Genomic DNA, 19262 nt, shown 5'->3' with positions numbered 1-19262 from the left:
TACGAAAGGAGCTATCTCCGGAGCAACTAAAGTGGACAAATGACCGTGTAGCAACCAATCTGCTACAAGTTGATGATATAACACTGACAAGTATAAGTATAATAATACATGTCTTTTACGATCTGACAACGCTGAAGACCGCGATTGACCATCGATGATGATTTTGAGAGGAGCGGGAAGGGGAAGAGTAATAATGACAAATAATGAAAAATAATGGGATATAGAGGACAAATATACAGGGAATCTCTCAGACAAGATGTACCATTCACAGTTAAAGTCGCTGAATAACTGGTCGCTCCGGCTTTATTCGACGCCGAGCACGTGTATTCTCCTGCGTGTCTCGCAGCCACGGACTCGATGCTGAGGATGCTATTCTTCCGAGTTGTCGCCAAGATATTAATGTCCGAACGATCTGGCCGAATCGGCTCCCCGTTCAAAGCCCACGTAATCTCGATCGGTAAATCGCCCTTGAGAATGGCGCACACCACGGAAATGGAATCACCCCAGTTGGCTGGTTCCTCGGCGATATCGAACGGTGCAATTTGCGGTGCAACTGCAACGGGTATTACGTGTTTTTTCCCCTCTTTTTTTTCTATATAAATTATCAATTCTCTTGACAATTACTTGAAATGGCAACGTTAGAAAAAGATTTGAAGACGAAGAAGAAATGAATGGAGCTGTCCGAATAGCTATCGGTCTTTTTCCATTAAACGTCCGAATACACACGCGAATTTCGATCGGGAAGAAAAGGGCGAGGAGAGTAGGAGGGAAAAACGAATCCAAGATCAACATTCTTTTCGAACGATTGTCGTAGATACCGTTGACTGTCAACTCCGCGGAATAAGTGATTGCGCCGGCAGCATTGGAGGCAACGCAAGTGTAAGTGCCGGCATGACTAGGACTCGCAGAATCTATAGACAGCAGGCTGTTCCTCTTGGTAGTGGTCACGGATATTCGATGATTCTCCTCGATAGGCATTCCATTCAACGCCCAAGTAATCTCTAACGGGGTATCCCCGTTAACCACCGTACAAACCGCCGATACAGAGTCACCCCAATTAACCGCCCTGTCGGCCATTTCAAAGGGTGCGATGCGCGGCGGTACTGTCAAGGTCATAGAAAAACTATGTAACATTGAACCAGTATAAAAAAATTACTCGTGAAAAATTATCGATCGTAACAATCTTGGTCTTTCACAAGATTCTTTCTCAAGATGTAATGATTTTCTAGAAAGTTTGGTCGTGTAAAGAAACTCAACAAAGGATATCATTGACATTTTCCACTACGATACGCGATTATTATTAATTACTAATCTTGAAGCTGCGGCGTATTTACTGTACACGCAATTTTTTCTGGGTGCCACAAAGCGAGAGAAGCATAGCCCGATATTACGTGCGTCCAACCAACCACCCAACCGTCATTGATTCAAACTGGTCAAGCGTACCGTTCACCGAAAGAATCGAAGAGTGGGTAGCAGTTCCGGCCGTGTTGCTCGCAGTGCACGAGTACTCGCCCGCGTGTCTTGCGGCTACCGATTCGATCGTCAGTTGGCTGGCCCGTTTGCTACTCCTGCTTATCACTATGTCAGGATTGTAATTGTGCTCGTCGAATGCGCCATTCGCGATGTCGATCACACGCCCGTTAAATGACCAGATTATGTCGATAGGCAGGTCGCCTTTTATCACGGCACATTGAACAGTCGCCATCTCTCCCGCATTGGCAGCTTCATCACCAAATGTGAAAGGTGCCAGTTGCGGTGCAACTGTAACCGCGTATGGCACACTCGTGAATCACACGTAGAAGCTTCCGGAATGACGCCCGAACACTCGCAGTAAGATTACGGGAAATGTTATCGAATCACAAATTCAGAATCAAATTAGATGACTCATAAAATAGCACCTTTGAATCATTAGAGGATAGATCGGGGAAGGATGAGGAATAACAATCTTCCAATAGAGAACATCGAACAATATTGTAATGATATACATTATAAAGCGATACAGGAAAAGGTTCTCAAATAAAATAAAAACAAGAGTAAAGGAAAAGGTTCAAATGAGATAAGAACGAAATAAAGGGAAAAAATATACAAGGACCATCGTTTCGCTGTCACTGCGGGATGGACCGTACGTTGTCGTCTGTGACGATAATCTCGCTGCTAGAAGTACATTGCGCAGGATTATCGTCTCGACAATAACAGTGAGCGCGAAGAGCGGTGATTACTCAATTGATATATTATTGCAGAAATAGAAGAAGTTACAAAAGGATAATAAAACTGTACGTATACAGGACATATGTATATGTAAGGCAGTGCGTTTCTTTTTACATATACGAGCGCGATACCGTTCACCGAAAGTATAGCGATGTGACTGTCGGATCCGGCAGCATTGGTCGCAGTACATTTGTATCTTCCAGCATGTCTCGCCGTCACGCTGTCGATGCTCAAGAAGCTGACTCTCTTATTGGTCACGATACTAACATCCGGCCGACTCGAGTTGATTGGGATGTCGTCGAAGGTCCACATCAATTTTACAGGGAAGTCACCTTTGACGATCGTGCAAGAAACCGACAGCATCTCGCCGGAGTTGAGGGGATCGTCACCGAAGGAAAACTGAAGGATCTGTGGCGCGACTGCGTGAACGACAGCGGCACAGACGAAGGAGTATAATGACAGACAAAGGAGGGTATAATAAGAGACAGAAAGTGTGACAGTGATCGGTGATGGGATAAAAAATATGTACGAGTGAATGTTAAATGAGTCAAAAAATTTCTTGCACTTTTTTATCAATATAATAAAAGAGGAAAAAATTAATAAAATTTTAATATTATGATATTGTTAATAAATTCATAACAGGAAATAATAATTAGTAATTAATAGTGTAAAAAAAGTTGCGCATTTGTGTTCATAAATGTTAAGTATTCAGTGATCAGCTACGATAATCGATCGCTTCAGGAAAATGAGGAAAATGCATGACAGACGGGAAGAGCATTCATTTCTTCTGTGAGAATCGATTGCATATACCGTTTACAGCCAGATGAGCCGTATATGTCGTGGCACCAACGCGATTGGACGCAGTACAGGTATAATCGCCAGCGTGTCGAGCCGCGACCGATTCGATAGTTAAGACACTGTTCTTTCGATTCGTGCTGGCTACTACTACATCAGAGTCGCGACTGTCGATTGGCGTTCCGTTAAAAGTCCAAGTTATTTCAATAGGCTGATCGCCCTTCGTGACAGAGCAGGTGATTGAGACCAGTTCGCCCCAGCTGGCCGGCTCATCCCCGAAAGCGAAAGGTAGTATTTGCGGGGCAACTGGAAAGAGCGACTGGGAGAAACGAGACAAGAAAGAGCAAGTGTCGGTTCGTGATGCGGCGCATTTCCTAATCGCGTAATTCGGAGACATTTTTACATGTATCGATTATGACGTTCGTTTCAGCCAAGTGCGATATGGACTGCTAGATAAGGTTGGTATGGCGGTGGAGTATGTACCTTGTTTTATCACAAGAAATCTTTCGGAAGAGATCTTTCAGGATAGTGGATGCGGGTTCGGGGGGAGGGGGGAGGGGAAACTTGAGGTTCGTGAGTTAGTTATTATGTACTGTGAGTCTATTGTAATGGAAACCGTGCGGAGGGAATTAGGGTCGTACCGTTGACGGTCAAAGTTGTCGATCGACTGACGGAACCAGCTAAATTTGACGCGGAGCAGGCGTACTCTCCGGCATGGCGTGCCGAGACGCCGTCGATGCTGAGGGTGCTCAAGTGCTTGCTGATTTTAGTGATCGTGATACCCGTATCTTTTGAAGTGTCGATCGGTACGCCATCGAACGACCACGATATATCCATGGGCATGTCGCCCTTCAGGATCGAGCAGGGCACGGACACGGAGTCTCCCCAATTGGCGATCTCGGCATTGAAAGCGATTGGTAGAAGCTGCGGTCCGACTAAAGGTGTTCGTCAAACAAATCATTATCGAAAAGGATGCAACGACGTCTGCGAATGATTCTCGGTGATTCTAACAAACACCTATGCGTTAGTCAACTAACTAGTCGAACGGTCTGATTAAAGCTTTCAGAGGATTCAAATAGGCAGAGGATTCAACAACATTGACGCGAAGGAAGCGTGACAAACGAGGGAATAACTATGGTGCTGTTTGCAAGGTCTGTGCAAGGGACAAGATAGAAGGTGATAAAACGCAACTGAAGAATGATAAAGACTGTGTTCTCTAGGAACAAATAATCCCGAACCATTGACGGTGAGGACGGTCGAGTGGGACGCCGTTCCAGCCGCATTTTCGGCGGTACAAACGTACTCCCCCGCATGTCTCGCGGTGATGACTGAGATCATGAGCATGCTAACGCGATCCGCGACCTTCTTCGCGAGTACGCCGGAGGAGCCGCCCATCTCTTCTCCGGGGTAGCTCCAACGTATGTTCAACGGCAGGTCACCGCTTGACACGATACACTGCAGATTCGCAAATTCCCCGGCATTCATCGGTAGCTTCGTGAACGCAAACTCCTGAACGATCGGCGGCACTGAAGATGGAGGAGCGATGTATGGATGTATACGATTATACGCGTCCCGCGTCAATGTGTGCCACGCTCGTGGATATCATAGACATGTTACATTCAATCTCGAATTGCAGGGAATATTTCGAATGTGCGACATTCAAGATGTTCTTTCTCAATTACTAGAACGTTGAAGTTTGATTCTGTCTCAGGTATGTGAATTCAATATGTGCCGCGGGAAAACTTGGTATCTTATCTCATTGTCAGTATGAAACAATGCCTATAACACGCACAAACGCGTGGCATTTGTTGCTACGCGAGACGGTCGCGCAAAGGGAGATCTGAATTGAAAACAAGCGCAACATTTTCTTACTAACGATTCAATCGGCCACCGCCATACCAACTCCCAGACTTTCCACGAATGTGTGTCCTCTCTGTAGATCGATGTACGTTTGCTCTACGTTATTAAGTGGTCGGTAACGTCCACTAAATGCAGTTTCCGAATCCGTGCCCGTGTCCTACAATCGCACCCTTTAAAGTCTACGACACGTTCCCTACACGCGTGAACAACATCCTCAATAATCAATTCGAAACGGTGCGATGTAACAAAGTATATTGACGATTACGTAACAGACACGAAAATCTGCTGTAAAGAGAATAGCTGCAAATAAACGTTTGCTATCCTAATATTATTATATTATAATTAACACATTTATCTCGTTGATCGGTCGGTTTGTTGGCCGATGACTGAAAATATAAATATACCCTTTGTTTTCGAAGTTATTTAGGAGACAGATTATTTTAATCGATAAACAATTAATTGCTAAATAGAACATTAATTGTTCTGTGCATATTAATTATTGCATATATTATTTTTGTGCTAAATGTATTTAAGATTATAATATTAATGATAGAGTAAACTTCTATTTGATTTGCTAAATGAATATTCTGTTACATTTAAATTTTCCACCTTAATATTAAATAAATATTTCATTAAAACTCAATTCTCTCTTAATAAATTCTGTGCCGTGTGGATCACCGGTGACGTACGCTAGACTTTCCATTCAGACCGGAAGATATTTTGAAAAATAGAGATGAAAAAATTGATTTTTTTTTATTTTAGAAAAAATTATCAAATAAAAAACAGTTCGTAATCAAAATGGTACAGAATTCATGAAAAATATATAGAATTTATGTTAAATATAAAAATAATATAGAATTCGCTATTTTATTTCACAAATCTGGAGACATAATAGTGTCTCGGCGCTAAAACAAGCGCAGCGATACTAACTATATAATAACTGCGTAGGTCATCGATGATATGGTTAGATAAATTACGAAAAATTTGATTCGGCACGGAACGTATATTAAATGTCAATAATTCTTTTACTTTTAAGGTTCTATTTTATATGAACCAAAAATTAATATTTATATGAAATTGAAATATTATACGATATTCGAAGAAAAATGCTAGGAAAACAAATGTCAAACTTACCCATGACTTGAACTTCTAGTGTTCCACGTGCGCTGTAACCTTGTGCATTACGTGCCACGCAAGTATAGGTTGCCTGGTCGCTCATTCGTTCAACATTCTCGATGATGAGTGTGCCATTAGGAAAGACCTTTTGCTTTCTGTTGATTGGCAGGACCCTGGTATCTCGTTCCCAAACGATACTTTCGATCGGGTATCCAGCAACAGGACAAGTGACACGCAAAGTTTCTCCAGCAACGATGGCCTTCTTATCCATGTGACGAATAAACGGCAAACCATAAACATTGAGACGCGCAGAATGCTCGGCAGCTCCGACCTAAGAGAATTAAACATCGTACGTTTAGAATATCCGCGGAAAATTTAAATAAAAAATTATACAGCAGATGTTCAATAAAGATCATAATAACGCTCAAAATTAGATTCCTAAGATCATTTTAAAACAAAAATTATAATACCAAGAAGGGCTATAATAATTTTTAAATTATAAGCATTTAAAGTTATCGAATCATACCGCCTAAAATTCGCGCGTTCAGATGTGATACAATGGAAAATCCAATCGTACTTAAGCGCACGAATTTTATATGGTATGATTCGCTAACTTTAAATGCTTATGATTGAAAAACTATTAGAGCGTCGACATTTTAGTATTAAAATTTTCATCTCCAAATGAGCTCAGGAATTAAGCGTTGTTACAGACTTTACCGGACACCCTCTGTATATAAGACAAATATACAGCCTTGATCATAAAATGCAATTTTACATCCAATAAAAAGTAAATTAAAAATAGATTTATTAAAAAATAATATTTATTTTTATAACAATTTTAATATTTTATTAGTTTTCTTCTTATTTATTTATCGTGTCTTTTCCAATACATCATTGAGGATGTTTTATGTATATCTATAATTGCATTATATTATACATATATTTATGTACTTATTAATGATTGATAAACAAAATTTAAATAAAATAGGTCTACATATTTTTATATAAAAAAAATTTGATAAAAAAACAAGAGAACCAACCTTTGACGCAGCGATGCACTTGTAGAGACCACCATCATTGGTATGAATGCTCGAAATATTCAGATGCGACACGACATCACCATTGACTGTGACGTATTGTCCCACTTGCAGTCTCTCGGTGTTCGACAATCGTTTTCCATCAAGTTCCCAGGTAATTTCGGGGGTAGGATTTCCGCTGGCAACGCACTTCAAAAACATACTCGGTCCGGGTTGAAGAGTCTCTTCGGCGAAGGCTTGACGGATCTGCGGGGGCTCGACTGTCGATAATCAAAGAGATAAAAAGATAATTCTGACAATCATAGCGTTATCTTTTGTTTTCGCGGCAATTCAATTTTTCTAATTAACGATTTCACATTCATTTACAAATATTTCACTTCGACAAAATTATTTTTTAAAAAATGTTACTAATTCATGAAAATTTTTTACCTTACCAAATTATTATCAAATTTTCAATTGTATTAATCACACTAAGAAAAATTTCTGGTTGAAAATTAATGAATCAGAAGATTCTGATAATGTTAATTAAAATTCTGATAACTCAACTAGAATTATAATGGATAAAGTCAATCGGAAAGATCTAATTTATCCATTTTCGATCAATGCACCTAGATTCTTTTCCCAGTACACAAACCAGTTTACATACAAAATTGCCATTATTGTAATTGCCAATATAGTAAAAATGTTTATTATTAATTTAGTTACACCATTGGAGAAAAATAGAATAAAATTTTAACTTACATCTGCCACCAAGTTTTAACTCTGCCGTTGCTTGTGCACTTTCCTGATCATTTCTAACGAAACATTGGTACATTCCCTTGTCCTCTTTTTTCACACTCTCGATTCTCAGCACGCGATCTTCCAATCCAAGGGGCTTTCCATCTTTGAGCCAGGAGATGGTCTTGATTGGGTTGCCTTGGACGGTACAGGTGAAGGTCGCTGGTCTTCCAAAGTCGATGGTCTGCGTGCTAGGCTCGATTTCCGCGGTCAGCGGTGCCGTAACAGTCAAAACGGTCTCCACACTCTCGCCGCCGACGGAATTGTTGACGATGCAAAGATATTTACCGGAATCTTCAACTCGAGCTTCACGAATGATCAGAGTGCCGCTGACCTGACGTACGCGCTCATTTAATTGAACCGGCTGACGCCTCGATGTGCCCTCGATGAACTTGTACCATCTGAAACAAGAAAATAAAAACTACCGATTTTCGCGTCAATGCCGGAACGAGAATTGCTCGTTCCGTATCTTTATTCGCTTACATAAATCAAAATTTATATCGCAAAATGGAACAAGAATATATCAGTTAATTTTATAAATTTAATTCGTAAATTTTATTTTTTACGTGAATGACTTATAAAAAAATTCTTTATAGAAGAACATTTTCTTATTATTTTTATTATAATATATAATATTACAATATTTTGATATATTATAATATTATAACCGCGTACAGCTTACACAAAATTCTAACGGGAGAATGAGACACGTACAAGACTGTGAACTTTTCAATAAATCCATAACGCGAATAACACTATTTGTTCCATTCTACGCTATTATGCCTTAAATTCTGTATGGCAGGGCTTTGGGCGTCTCTGGGCACGGCCTTCCGTTTCTCCACCGATCTATCGGTGTCACATCTCTTTCGCGAAATAATTTTGTACAAGAACAAAATCACAATTCAAGAATAAAACAAGATGTTTCTACTGTAGCCTCACGATCGAGAAGCAATGCAGGCGGGGCGCAACAGAAGAATAAAGACAATGACGACGACAATAGATTGATAAAAGCAAAAGAGAATACGTAAAAAAGTATTCACATCTCAATTCTTGCCGCGATAAAATCCCTGAGGAAGAAGGTGAGGGGCGATTGTGTGCAGTGTGAAAGCAACGAATGATTATACTCGATTCTTCGTGATATTCACAACGGCGCTCGTCACTGATTAGCTTAGGCAAGGAGTAAAAAAGAAACGCCAATAATCCAGAATAAAATGATGTAACCAAGCGATCGCAATAGCGGTTTTTTGACGTGGTTTGTTGTAGGCGGGTGCTAGTGCAAAGAATCTTTCATACTTTTCTATGTAAGCAACAATATCTCTCGCATAATACATGTCGCGATACAAAATCATTTAAAAATTCGTCCTCTAGCATTGATTAACCAATTCCAGAACTGTAAATAGAATTTGCGAGATATTGTCGAATGTACAATCACAAATGATGGCGGATAGTGGAAGGCGATCGGGCAGGGAACAAAAATAGTAGTGGTGAATTGGCGGTACGTTTAATGGCGATGGTGCAATTGGACGACGTGAAAAAAATGTTAAGGTTCGATTCTCCTCAGTCACTCACACACGCCCAACATGTGTACATGAACGAGCGATTCACTTCTTTACCTTTTCTTTTGAACGAGTGAGAGAGAGAGAGGATGGGGAATGAATTAATTACGAGCGGACGAACGGAGGCACGAGAAGGTGGCAAGGACTTACCAGCCAAATATTGTGGGACTTATTTGGAGGTGTGCAGGTGTAGGGCAACATTGACCGCCCCATTGATCGGGTGATATCCTCTCGGACCACCCGGATCAGCACCGAGGATACCGGGGGAGCAGAGGGCCCGCATCCTTTTCGAAGTCGCGCTTCCGTCACCTATCTCGAGGGTTGAGGGGAGGATCCAGTTGGCACTGAAAACCAACACGTCCAATTGGCCCCGGATCAGGGATATACATTTCGTCATTAGCACTATTGTTTCTGACTCGTGTAATATCGCGTTTAGTTTACATTCGGAATTAAAAGGCCATCGAAATTGTTAAACCGTCGCATGAAAATCGAGAGCATCAGTTATTTTCAGCACCTTTCCAAGCTCTCCTCTAATCTACGCTCTCTCTCGTTCTTTTCCCCTCTCCTCCTCGTCCTCCTTCTCTACGTCTCTCTGCACTCTTTCTCTTGTATATTCTGCACCGAGTCTTAAAAATACTTTTACATTTCTTCTTTGGATCTCACAATATTATCCTATCTCTGTATTAAAAAATCGTGTCCTTTCTTCTTGCCCCTGTCAAATCTTACGGTACCGCCACCCGACACGGGGTAGAGGGTAAGGATGGAAAATATTAATAGTGAATACAGGATCTGTGCCCCGCGGAGCGTGAGACTACATCCAAATCAGAGAGAAAAAAGATCTGTACGGAGGTGTGTACCTAGTAATCGGGGCAGGAAAGCCTTGTGCCGCACACGCCAGCGCCAGAGACTCGCCCTCTACCCCGCGGTACTTATTAAGGCCGTCACCAGTCGTCTTCGGGGCAGTACGACCAGACGGCTCTGAAATAAATAGATTGCCCAAGGTGTGTGAGAGCTTCGTCTCTTGATAACGATTCGGGTCCATTCTATTTTTTAATTGAACTGCGGAACCGGTACGCGACGTTTGAATTTTAAGCGACTAACAGTTTTATACATACCCTATCGCCTTTGCGTTCGACCTGGCTTAAGTCGACAGAATTTTAGCATGCAATCTACTCACCTGACTATGATGCCAATCTTGCCAGATGGTGAACCAATTTTGAATGCAATGTTGTAGTAAGTTTACATCTAATTATTTACTGCGTGACGCTCATCTAATTAATATAACGTAATGACAGAAAATGTTTTAAAGTTTATATTGCATTTTTTCTGTTATTATATACAGGGTGATCCAGATCAAGAAACCGGCATATTTCTCATGAAAAAGTGAATCGAAAGTGTCAATAGCAAAATGTTGTAATATCAATAGTTTTTATCAATAGACATGAAGTTCGAGCTGTCAGGTGCGATGCAACTAAGCAGCCGGCCAGCGAACGTTTTAACGGGTCCCGCTAAACGACACGGTACCACTTAGTTGCGCCGCACCCGATGGCGCGAACTTCATGTCCTGTGGTTGGACATTTTCAAAGCCCCAACGTTTAAAAACTATTGATATTACATTCTCATGCCATTGACATTTTCAATTCACTTTTTCACACACACATATATATAAACTCAAGCGTCACACAGTAAAAGTTTGATGTAAACTCGTTATTAGCTTGGATATCTATCCACTAAACGCAATGAAGTATAAGAATAACAATGTTATAATTTTCTACTCAATAATGTAACTGTTATGCACATGTGCTATGTTACATTATATATATATAATATTTTATATTATTAAGTGGAAAATTATAATATTGATGTAATATTACTGTCATTTTGTGTTTAACGGATATTCCGAATTTACAAAATTATTAATTCCTTAACTCATTAAATAATGCACTATGCCTATCTATAATTTTCTATAGCTCATCGAGAGCATTTTTCACATGAGCACATTTTATTTCAGTAATCTATAGAACGTGATTCGCTTCATTGACGACGACGATGAAGAACAGAGAAAAAAACAGATTGCTCGCGTGAAAGAAGACTTCCAAAGTCTACCTTGTGAGAGGCACAGGGTATCCCTGAAGCGAATGACTCAACGCAATATCCTGACCTTCAACAGCCAGAACAACTTCGAATCCGAACTTCTTGCCTGATGATCGTGGCGCGATTTTATTTGTCCCCTCTGAAATAGTATCGTAAAGAAAAGACAGGAAGGAAGATATTGCAGCGATTTTTGCCGATGTACCTTGTCAATGGGACAGGAAAACCCTGAGTGGCGCATTCCAAAGCCGCCATACCCGCCTTTGGTACATCTATCAACTTGCCACCTTCGTAACGTTCACCGGCAATGCGTGGCGCAACATTGCCGGTTGGTTCTGTAAGCAGGGAATCGGGGTGCAAGAACACGAACTAGCGTAGAAGATATATCTCATTTCTTCAATTGGACCTTCCCGCAATTGTATCGCAATTAAAAATGAGATATACAAAAATATTTATTTCGAAATTGTCTGATATGCGACTCTTATTCGCATCGCATTTCGTCAATCGACTTGTAAATGCTTGTACCTGAATGCAGGTGCTGGGAAACCCTGGACAGGACAAGGTAGGCCAACCATCTGTCCGATTAGGATGTCCCTTTTTAATCCGTTCACATCCTTGTCTCGTACGTTCGGACGTACACTGCCTCGCGGTTCTGCAATTGCGTAAACATTGGGGAAACTGGGAAACGCGACGCCACCATAATCATCATCATCATCATCATCATCATCATTATCATTGTCGTCATCGTCGTCGTCGTCGTTATCAAATGCATTGTTGACACACGGTACGCAGAATGCGGGATTTGCGGACGGTAAAATGTGAAGATAACGATTGATAAAACTGCATTTTACATTCTCAAGAATTGCATTACAACGTCATGTTTTTTAAAAATTTCTTTAATCAACTTTACTAAAATTTCGTATAATTATCAATAAATTTGGAAAAGTTTAAATAATTTTATATGTACAAATTATGATAATTCAGTGACGATTTTTGTTAAATTGTTCGAACAGGCTCACCTGAATAAAGGCGACGGGCTGGCTTGAGCCTCGCAAAGCAACGTCACCGCATGACCCTCGTTTTTCATTATTTCATCAAATTTAGATCTAGGCGGCAATCGAGGCGGACTACTTCCAACCGGTTCTAAAAACGAAAAGGGCGAAAGGTTCACCTACCACGAAATCAATCGATATCTTCACATATATACTTCAATCTAATATTAGTACATGATCGGCAGGATGCGTTTCTTATTTCGTTTCGGTATCATTTCTTATTTTAGTAAAAACAAATGTCTCTATTTCCTGACTTGTAAAAAATCAATTAATGTTTAAGATTAATGTTTAATCAATGTTAAAGATTAAACATTTTTAGTAGTTTTCTCTTGAAAACCTTTTCTTGAAGAATCTGGAATCAAATACTTCTCTTTTACATGTGTACATAAATTCCATTTAGAACTGTATCTTCACTTAATCTTTTCACTGTATTTTCATTTAATTTCCATCCCGGATAAGGAAATTCTTATCAAGAGCCAATATTTGCATTGCGTTTACGTCGGCGTACCTGAAGACAGGAAGTGGATTCGCTTGAGCCTGACACAGCATTACCATGGCAGTTCGCGACGCGATTGAGAGGACAGTTATTTTAGCTGTTGGTGGCACTTTCGGTGCTGCGCCAGTTACTGGCTCTAGATACGTAAACAATAAAGCAATTAAACGAGTCAAGGTATGCTGATTGATATGAATCGCTTAAGACTTAAGTGAGCAAAGCTATCTTTTGCCGAGCAAAAGAAAAGGGCTATATCGAAGATATATCTTTAATCGCGAATAAAATTGATGAAACGGAGGAAAGTCTTTGCTACAGATTACAATAAATAATTGTAAATACCTATAGGCTGGAAGAGGGTGTCCCTGCGCGGGGCACAACATTGTTATAGCCACTCCGACGACATTCGCGAGAACATCATATTTAGATGTGGAAGCGACTCGAGGCTTAGCACCGTTTACAGGTTCTACAGAACGGTAATGTTACGAGAACTGTATCGAATAAGCAAGAACAAACTTTACGAAAATATGTTTAATTAAATATGTTAATGGACTGACCTAAATGCGGGAGCAGGGAATGCCTGTGCATCACACAACAAACTAATTTCGGCATCATTCGTCACTTCGAAGGAATTGGACTTTGCCGTTTTTGGGAATTTTGGGGCTACACGACCTGCTGGCTCTAATGCACATAAATTTTATTTTTCATAACCTTTTCGTTACCACAGAACGCGCCACCGCCACATAACATTTATTTATCAATTTGTTAAAATTAAACTAAGTAAATGTTACGTAAAATATATTTCAAAAATGCCGATAAAATATATTTATAAATATGTATACATTTAGAACTGACCTAAATGCGGGAGCAGGGAATGCCTGAGCATCGCACAATAAACTGATTTCGGCTTCACTCGCCACTTCAAAGGAATTGATCTTTGCCATTTTCGGAAATTTTGGAGACACTCGACCTGCCGGCTCTAACGCGTAAATAAAGTATTATTTCTCTTAGAATAATATGTCTATGTATAAAACGCGCCACCGCCAAGCAATACTTGTACTTTCTTTTTTAAATAAGAATAAGAAGATACCACATAATACAGATGTGTGTGTGTGTGTGTGTGTGTGTGTACAAAACTAAGTGAATATATTGATGGACTGACCTAAACGCGGGAGCAGGAAATGCCTGTGCATCGCACAACAAACTTATTATGGCACTGTTCGCCACCTCGAATGAGTCAATTTTTGCTGATTTCGGGAATTTTGGAGATACACGACCTGCTGGTTCTAGCATAGAAACAATATTTATTAAAATGATATATCTATGTCTGGACAAAACGAGCCACCGCCGTACAATATTATAAGTAGTCTACTAAAATTCAATTAAGAATAAGAACTGCATAGAATATATGTATATAGACAAAATTAACTAAATATATTGATGACTGACCTAAATCCGGGAGCAGGAAATGCTTGTGCATCGCATAACAAACTTATCACGGCATCATTCGCCACCTCGAATGAATCACTTTTTGCAGATTTCGGAAATTTTGGAGATACACGACCTGCTGGTTCTAACGTGGAAACGAAATTTGTTATTTTTCTTAAAAAGAACATCTGATAAAACGTCAGGATAAAACGCGCCACCGCCGTAATTTCTTATTAAATAATTTACTAAAATTAAATTAAAAATACTCATCCAAAAAAAAAGAAGGCGAAGATATCAAAAATACAAATGAAAATGTAGATATACAATAATAAAGTATAAAAGTAATTTAAAAAATTATTTTGTAATTATCACTTTCAATGATGAAAAGATTTACAAATTTACAAATTTGCATTAACAAGATATAAGAGAAATGTAAATTATTAACCATAGTTCAAAAACAACAAATTGTGCATCATACAATACTTCTACTTTAGCAGCAACCATTTTTATCAGACTCCAAATTACGCGATCTATGTCCAGTTCGTTAACATCATTACCTGTGAGCCGGAGGTGGCGATGCTTGAGCGGCGCAAGTTAGCGCGAGTGACGATTTCGCATTTCTTACATAAGTGCTGCTTTTCGCGTCGCTCTGAAAGGCGGGCGCCTTCGATCCCACGGGCTCTGGAGCGAAGCGAAAAAATCATCTGAATATCCTCCGATAATTTTTCATTCTTTTAATTACCTGAACGACGGTACGGGGAACCCCTGCGCAGGACAGTGTAAACTCGATGCACTTCCCGCGGCGCGTATAAATGAGTTGACGCGATCGTCACTCGAGAATTTCGGCCCCTTCGCTCCCATTGGCTCTGATAATATAAGAATCGCATAGATCGATTTCCGAATTAAAAGTTATATCGTAAAAACTTTGCATTTCTGAGATGTGAAAACAAAATATTTTTCCAAAGAAAATAATAGCGAGCCACGATTATTATTCCACCATTCTGACTACACCACGAACTCCCATTAATGACGTACAAATCAATAAAGGGCACAATCACGCTGTAAGTACCTGAACGCTGGTACTGGGTGACCCTGCGCTTGGCACTGCATCGCAAATCCGACCATCAATTTAGTTCGTAGCCATCGTTTCGCGTCACCCGTGACGGAAGGCGCCTTACTGCCTACCGGTTCTTTACACAAATAAATTACAGACTTTTGTTGTACCAATATATTACACTGACAGCAATGTTTGATATGTATAACCATTTATTTTGTTGATATGTGACTAACTAAAAATTTTTTTATTTTTTCATTAAAAAAATTATGTTATTTTAACCAAATTTTTATTAGAACAACACAAATTTTTAATGAAAAAAAATAAGAAAGTTTTTATTAGCCACATATCAACAAAATAAATGGTTATCCACATACGTACCAAAACATTTTTCTCAGTGCAGAGAAATAAAGAAATTATCCTAAAATTTATCTTCAGCAAAATAGACATCGTTACTGACGCGATTAAGAAAAGAATCATTTCAATCGATATAATTCGCCCATATGATTTACCTGAACGCTGGCACAGGGTAAGCTTGCCCTTGACAGAGAATCACGATGTGTGTATCGGTACGCCTTTCCATCAAACTGCCCTTCTCTCCCAAAACCGAAGGTGCTTTAGTGCCGACTGGTTCTATCGACGTATGTACAATACATTTTAGGCTCAATTATACCAACGTTATTATAATTTTAAGCGAGACTTATTATATTATTAGAACTTTCTCTCTCTTTCTCTCTCGACTTTAAAAAAAGAGAGAAAGAGAGAAAGTTTTAAGCCTCTTATTTAAAGTAAAAGTAACATTGGTGCAATCGAGCTTTAATCTTTCACAAGAGGAATCGCGCGATAATGTCGTTACCTAAAACTGGGCACAGGGTGACCCTGACCAGGGCACGTCAGTACCACGCTGGATCTCGCAATTGTCTCTTTCCACCCGCGTTTCATTTCGCCAACCAGCGCCGGTGCTTTACTTCCAATCGGTTCTAACGATTCAGAAAACGAAACCGGTTTCAAACAAAACCGGAGGTGAAGAAAATGACTCATTCATAAAAAAAAGAAAAATATTTTGAAAGTTTCTCTTTCAAGAAAGAAACATTTCCGCTTTTTTCAAAATTACACGTGTTTTCCTGCGTTAAAGAAGTTTACCTAAAACTGGGCACAGGGTGGCCCTGAGCTGGGCAGAACAATATAACCGTGTAGCCCGCCATTCTTTCCTTCCATCCACCTTTCAAATCGCCTGTCAACGCCGGCGCTTTGCTGCCGACCGGTTCTAGCGAACAAAAGCCACCGAGAAATCAGAAAAAGTGGCACGCAATAGTCTTCATTAACGACGGTAACTTTACCTAAAAGAGGGTACAGGATATCCCTGCGCCGGACATGGTAATACTGCGCTTGAACTCGCTCTCTTCTTCAGCCATCCCCCTCTTATCTCGTTCGTGAGAGCCGGGGCTTTAGTTCCGATCGGCTCTGACGATTACAAAGTTCATGCAATCAACCAATTTGTACCTTATAAAATTAATTGTACACGGAAAGAACGATTTTGCAAAAATATCTAAAAATTTAATTAGCTAATAGATCTAAAAATATATAATTTTGTTAAACCATCAAAATAATTATGTAGGAAATTTAAGCAATGTCGCAAAAAAATTTGACATTCTAACAATCAACTTGAATGTTCTACATAATTATTTTGATAATCCAATAAAATTATTTTTAGATCTGAATTTAGCTAAATTTTTTAATACTTCAGCGCAAAATCGTTTTTTCCATATACTCGTACATATTACTCAAGCTGAAGATTAATCTTTTATTTCGGATTGAAGTAACAAATCGATCGTTGTATTTATCGTCACAAAAACAATAAATCGAAGCGAATCCAAAAAAATCCGAGAGTAGTAAAAAGCAATAAGTAATCGATTTATTTTAAATTGAAATATAAGTCTTACAAGACGTATCGGATCTAATTACATTTTTCCTGTGTCATTACCTAAAGGAGGGAACAGGATATCCCTGCGCCGGGCACGACAACACAGCATTGGAGTGCGATCTTTTCTTCAACCATCCAGCTCTTAACTCGCTGAGAGCCGGGGCTTTAGTTCCAATCGGTTCTGACGATTACAAACGTGCATGATATAAACTAACTCTTTATAAAATTAATCATACATGCTTATTTCCATGTTAATTAACTTCACACATTCGAGCTTGTTAGTTAGTGTTTTATCTGAATTCAAAGAAGATTAATGCTTGAATTATTGTCATAATTCATAAACAATAAATTGAAAACGAGTTGAATTCAAATATAACAAAAATAAACAATTTTTAATTTAAGTTGATAAATTGACGCAGATAAATTTTGTAGAGATTAAATTAAAGTTTAACCTAAATTAACATCGGATCTAATTGCGCTCTTTGCCATTACCTGAAAGAGGGTACAGGATAGCCTTGCGCCGGGCAAAATAATACGACAGCAGATCGTGCTCCGATCTCTAGCAACACGCCCTTCACGATGCCGGTTACCGCTGGCGCTTTGCTTCCGACTGGCTCTAATCATTTATGCAACGATTGCTCAGCAAGTTGATATTTTTACTCGACGCTTGTCGTGTTTTTATGTAACCTTTCTGATGGAACAGGAGACCCCTTCGTTAGCAAGAAACGGAGCGGAAAATCGGAGCAGAAAACGGCGCGGGCGCATAAAGATAAAATGTGAAATGAGAAGCAATAACTTGTTCTTGATTCATATAATTGATTTTCAGTTTTGAAACAAAAACAGATTTGTTATTCTTTTTGTGAAGTATGTATGTATATATAGAAGCTATACCTAAAGGAAGGCACGGGATATCCCTGTGCTGGACACGGTAATACGACATTGGATGCTCTGCTTTTTTCCATCCACACACCTTTCACATCACCCGTAAATGCAGGCGCCTTGCTGCCCACAGGTTCTAATATATAAAGAAACATGCGATGAACAATAACAGAATCGTCTTTTATCTCTAAAGGGACAGGGAACCCTTTTCTGCGACTAATAGAATAATATAAATCAATGAAACTCTAAGCCATATGATTCGCATTATTTTTAGAACAATCGATAGGACAGCAATTGAAAGATTGATACAAACGCAAACGCATTTAGACAACGTATTTGATGGAAAATAAAATGGCTAGAAATTAAAATTGAAAAATAGGTTTTTAAAAAGAAACACACAAATGCGAATTTACCTAAACGAAGGTACTGGATAGCCCTGAGCGGGGCAAAACTGTACAATGTTGGAAGCAGCTTCGCTATTCATCCAACCTCCCTTCAAAGTGCCTGTCAACGTCGGCGCTTTGCTTCCCACTGGCTCTGACAATTTATAGACAGACACGATCATGCTGTGAGAATCACTTATTTTTCAATCTACGGCTTTAGTACTGGTGTGCATATACCTATACGTTGGCACTGGGAACCCCTGCGCGGGACAAAACAGGGTTAGATCGTCTCCTCGAACCCGATGGTACCAAGCTAGCTTCGCATCGTTCGAGAACTTCGGCTTCTTCGTAGCGACCGGTTCTAATTGCATGACAGGCAGGGAAATAAATCTCTTCTCGTATGTGTTGCGCGAATGACCAATTGCTCTATCTACGGTTTAGATACTTGCGTGCATGTACCTATACGTTGGAACTGGGAACCCCTGCGCGGGACAAAACAGGGTCAAATCGTTTCCACGAACGCGATCGTACCAGGCCTTCTTTGCGTCGCTTGAGAATTTCGGCTTCTTCGTAGCGACCGGCTCTAATTAAATACCGAAAAATGAAATTCTC

At 39.7% G+C, this 19262-nt stretch overlaps 1 protein-coding gene across 1 annotated transcript in view; it reads right to left on the bottom strand.

The window, feature by feature from the left end:
- Positions 1 to 19262, bottom strand: part of LOC108753817 (Down syndrome cell adhesion molecule-like protein Dscam2) — a 78514-nt gene that overhangs the window by 23307 nt on the left and 35945 nt on the right. The window contains exons 7-11 of the mRNA XM_018495735.1: positions 15153 to 15276; positions 7758 to 8194; positions 7020 to 7276; positions 5998 to 6310; positions 263 to 553 (exon numbers count right to left, since the gene is read on the bottom strand). Of these exons, the coding sequence (XP_018351237.1) occupies positions 263 to 553; positions 5998 to 6310; positions 7020 to 7276; positions 7758 to 8194; positions 15153 to 15276 (1422 nt within the window). The remainder of the gene's footprint in view (positions 1 to 262; positions 554 to 5997; positions 6311 to 7019; positions 7277 to 7757; positions 8195 to 15152; positions 15277 to 19262) is intronic.

Source organism: Trachymyrmex septentrionalis, unplaced genomic scaffold (genome assembly GCF_001594115.1).
Source record: "Trachymyrmex septentrionalis isolate Tsep2-gDNA-1 unplaced genomic scaffold, Tsep1.0 scaffold72, whole genome shotgun sequence".
In the NCBI taxonomy this organism is placed as follows: domain Eukaryota; kingdom Metazoa; phylum Arthropoda; class Insecta; order Hymenoptera; family Formicidae; genus Trachymyrmex; species Trachymyrmex septentrionalis.
This window is presented reverse-complemented; position numbering and strand designations above follow the sequence as displayed.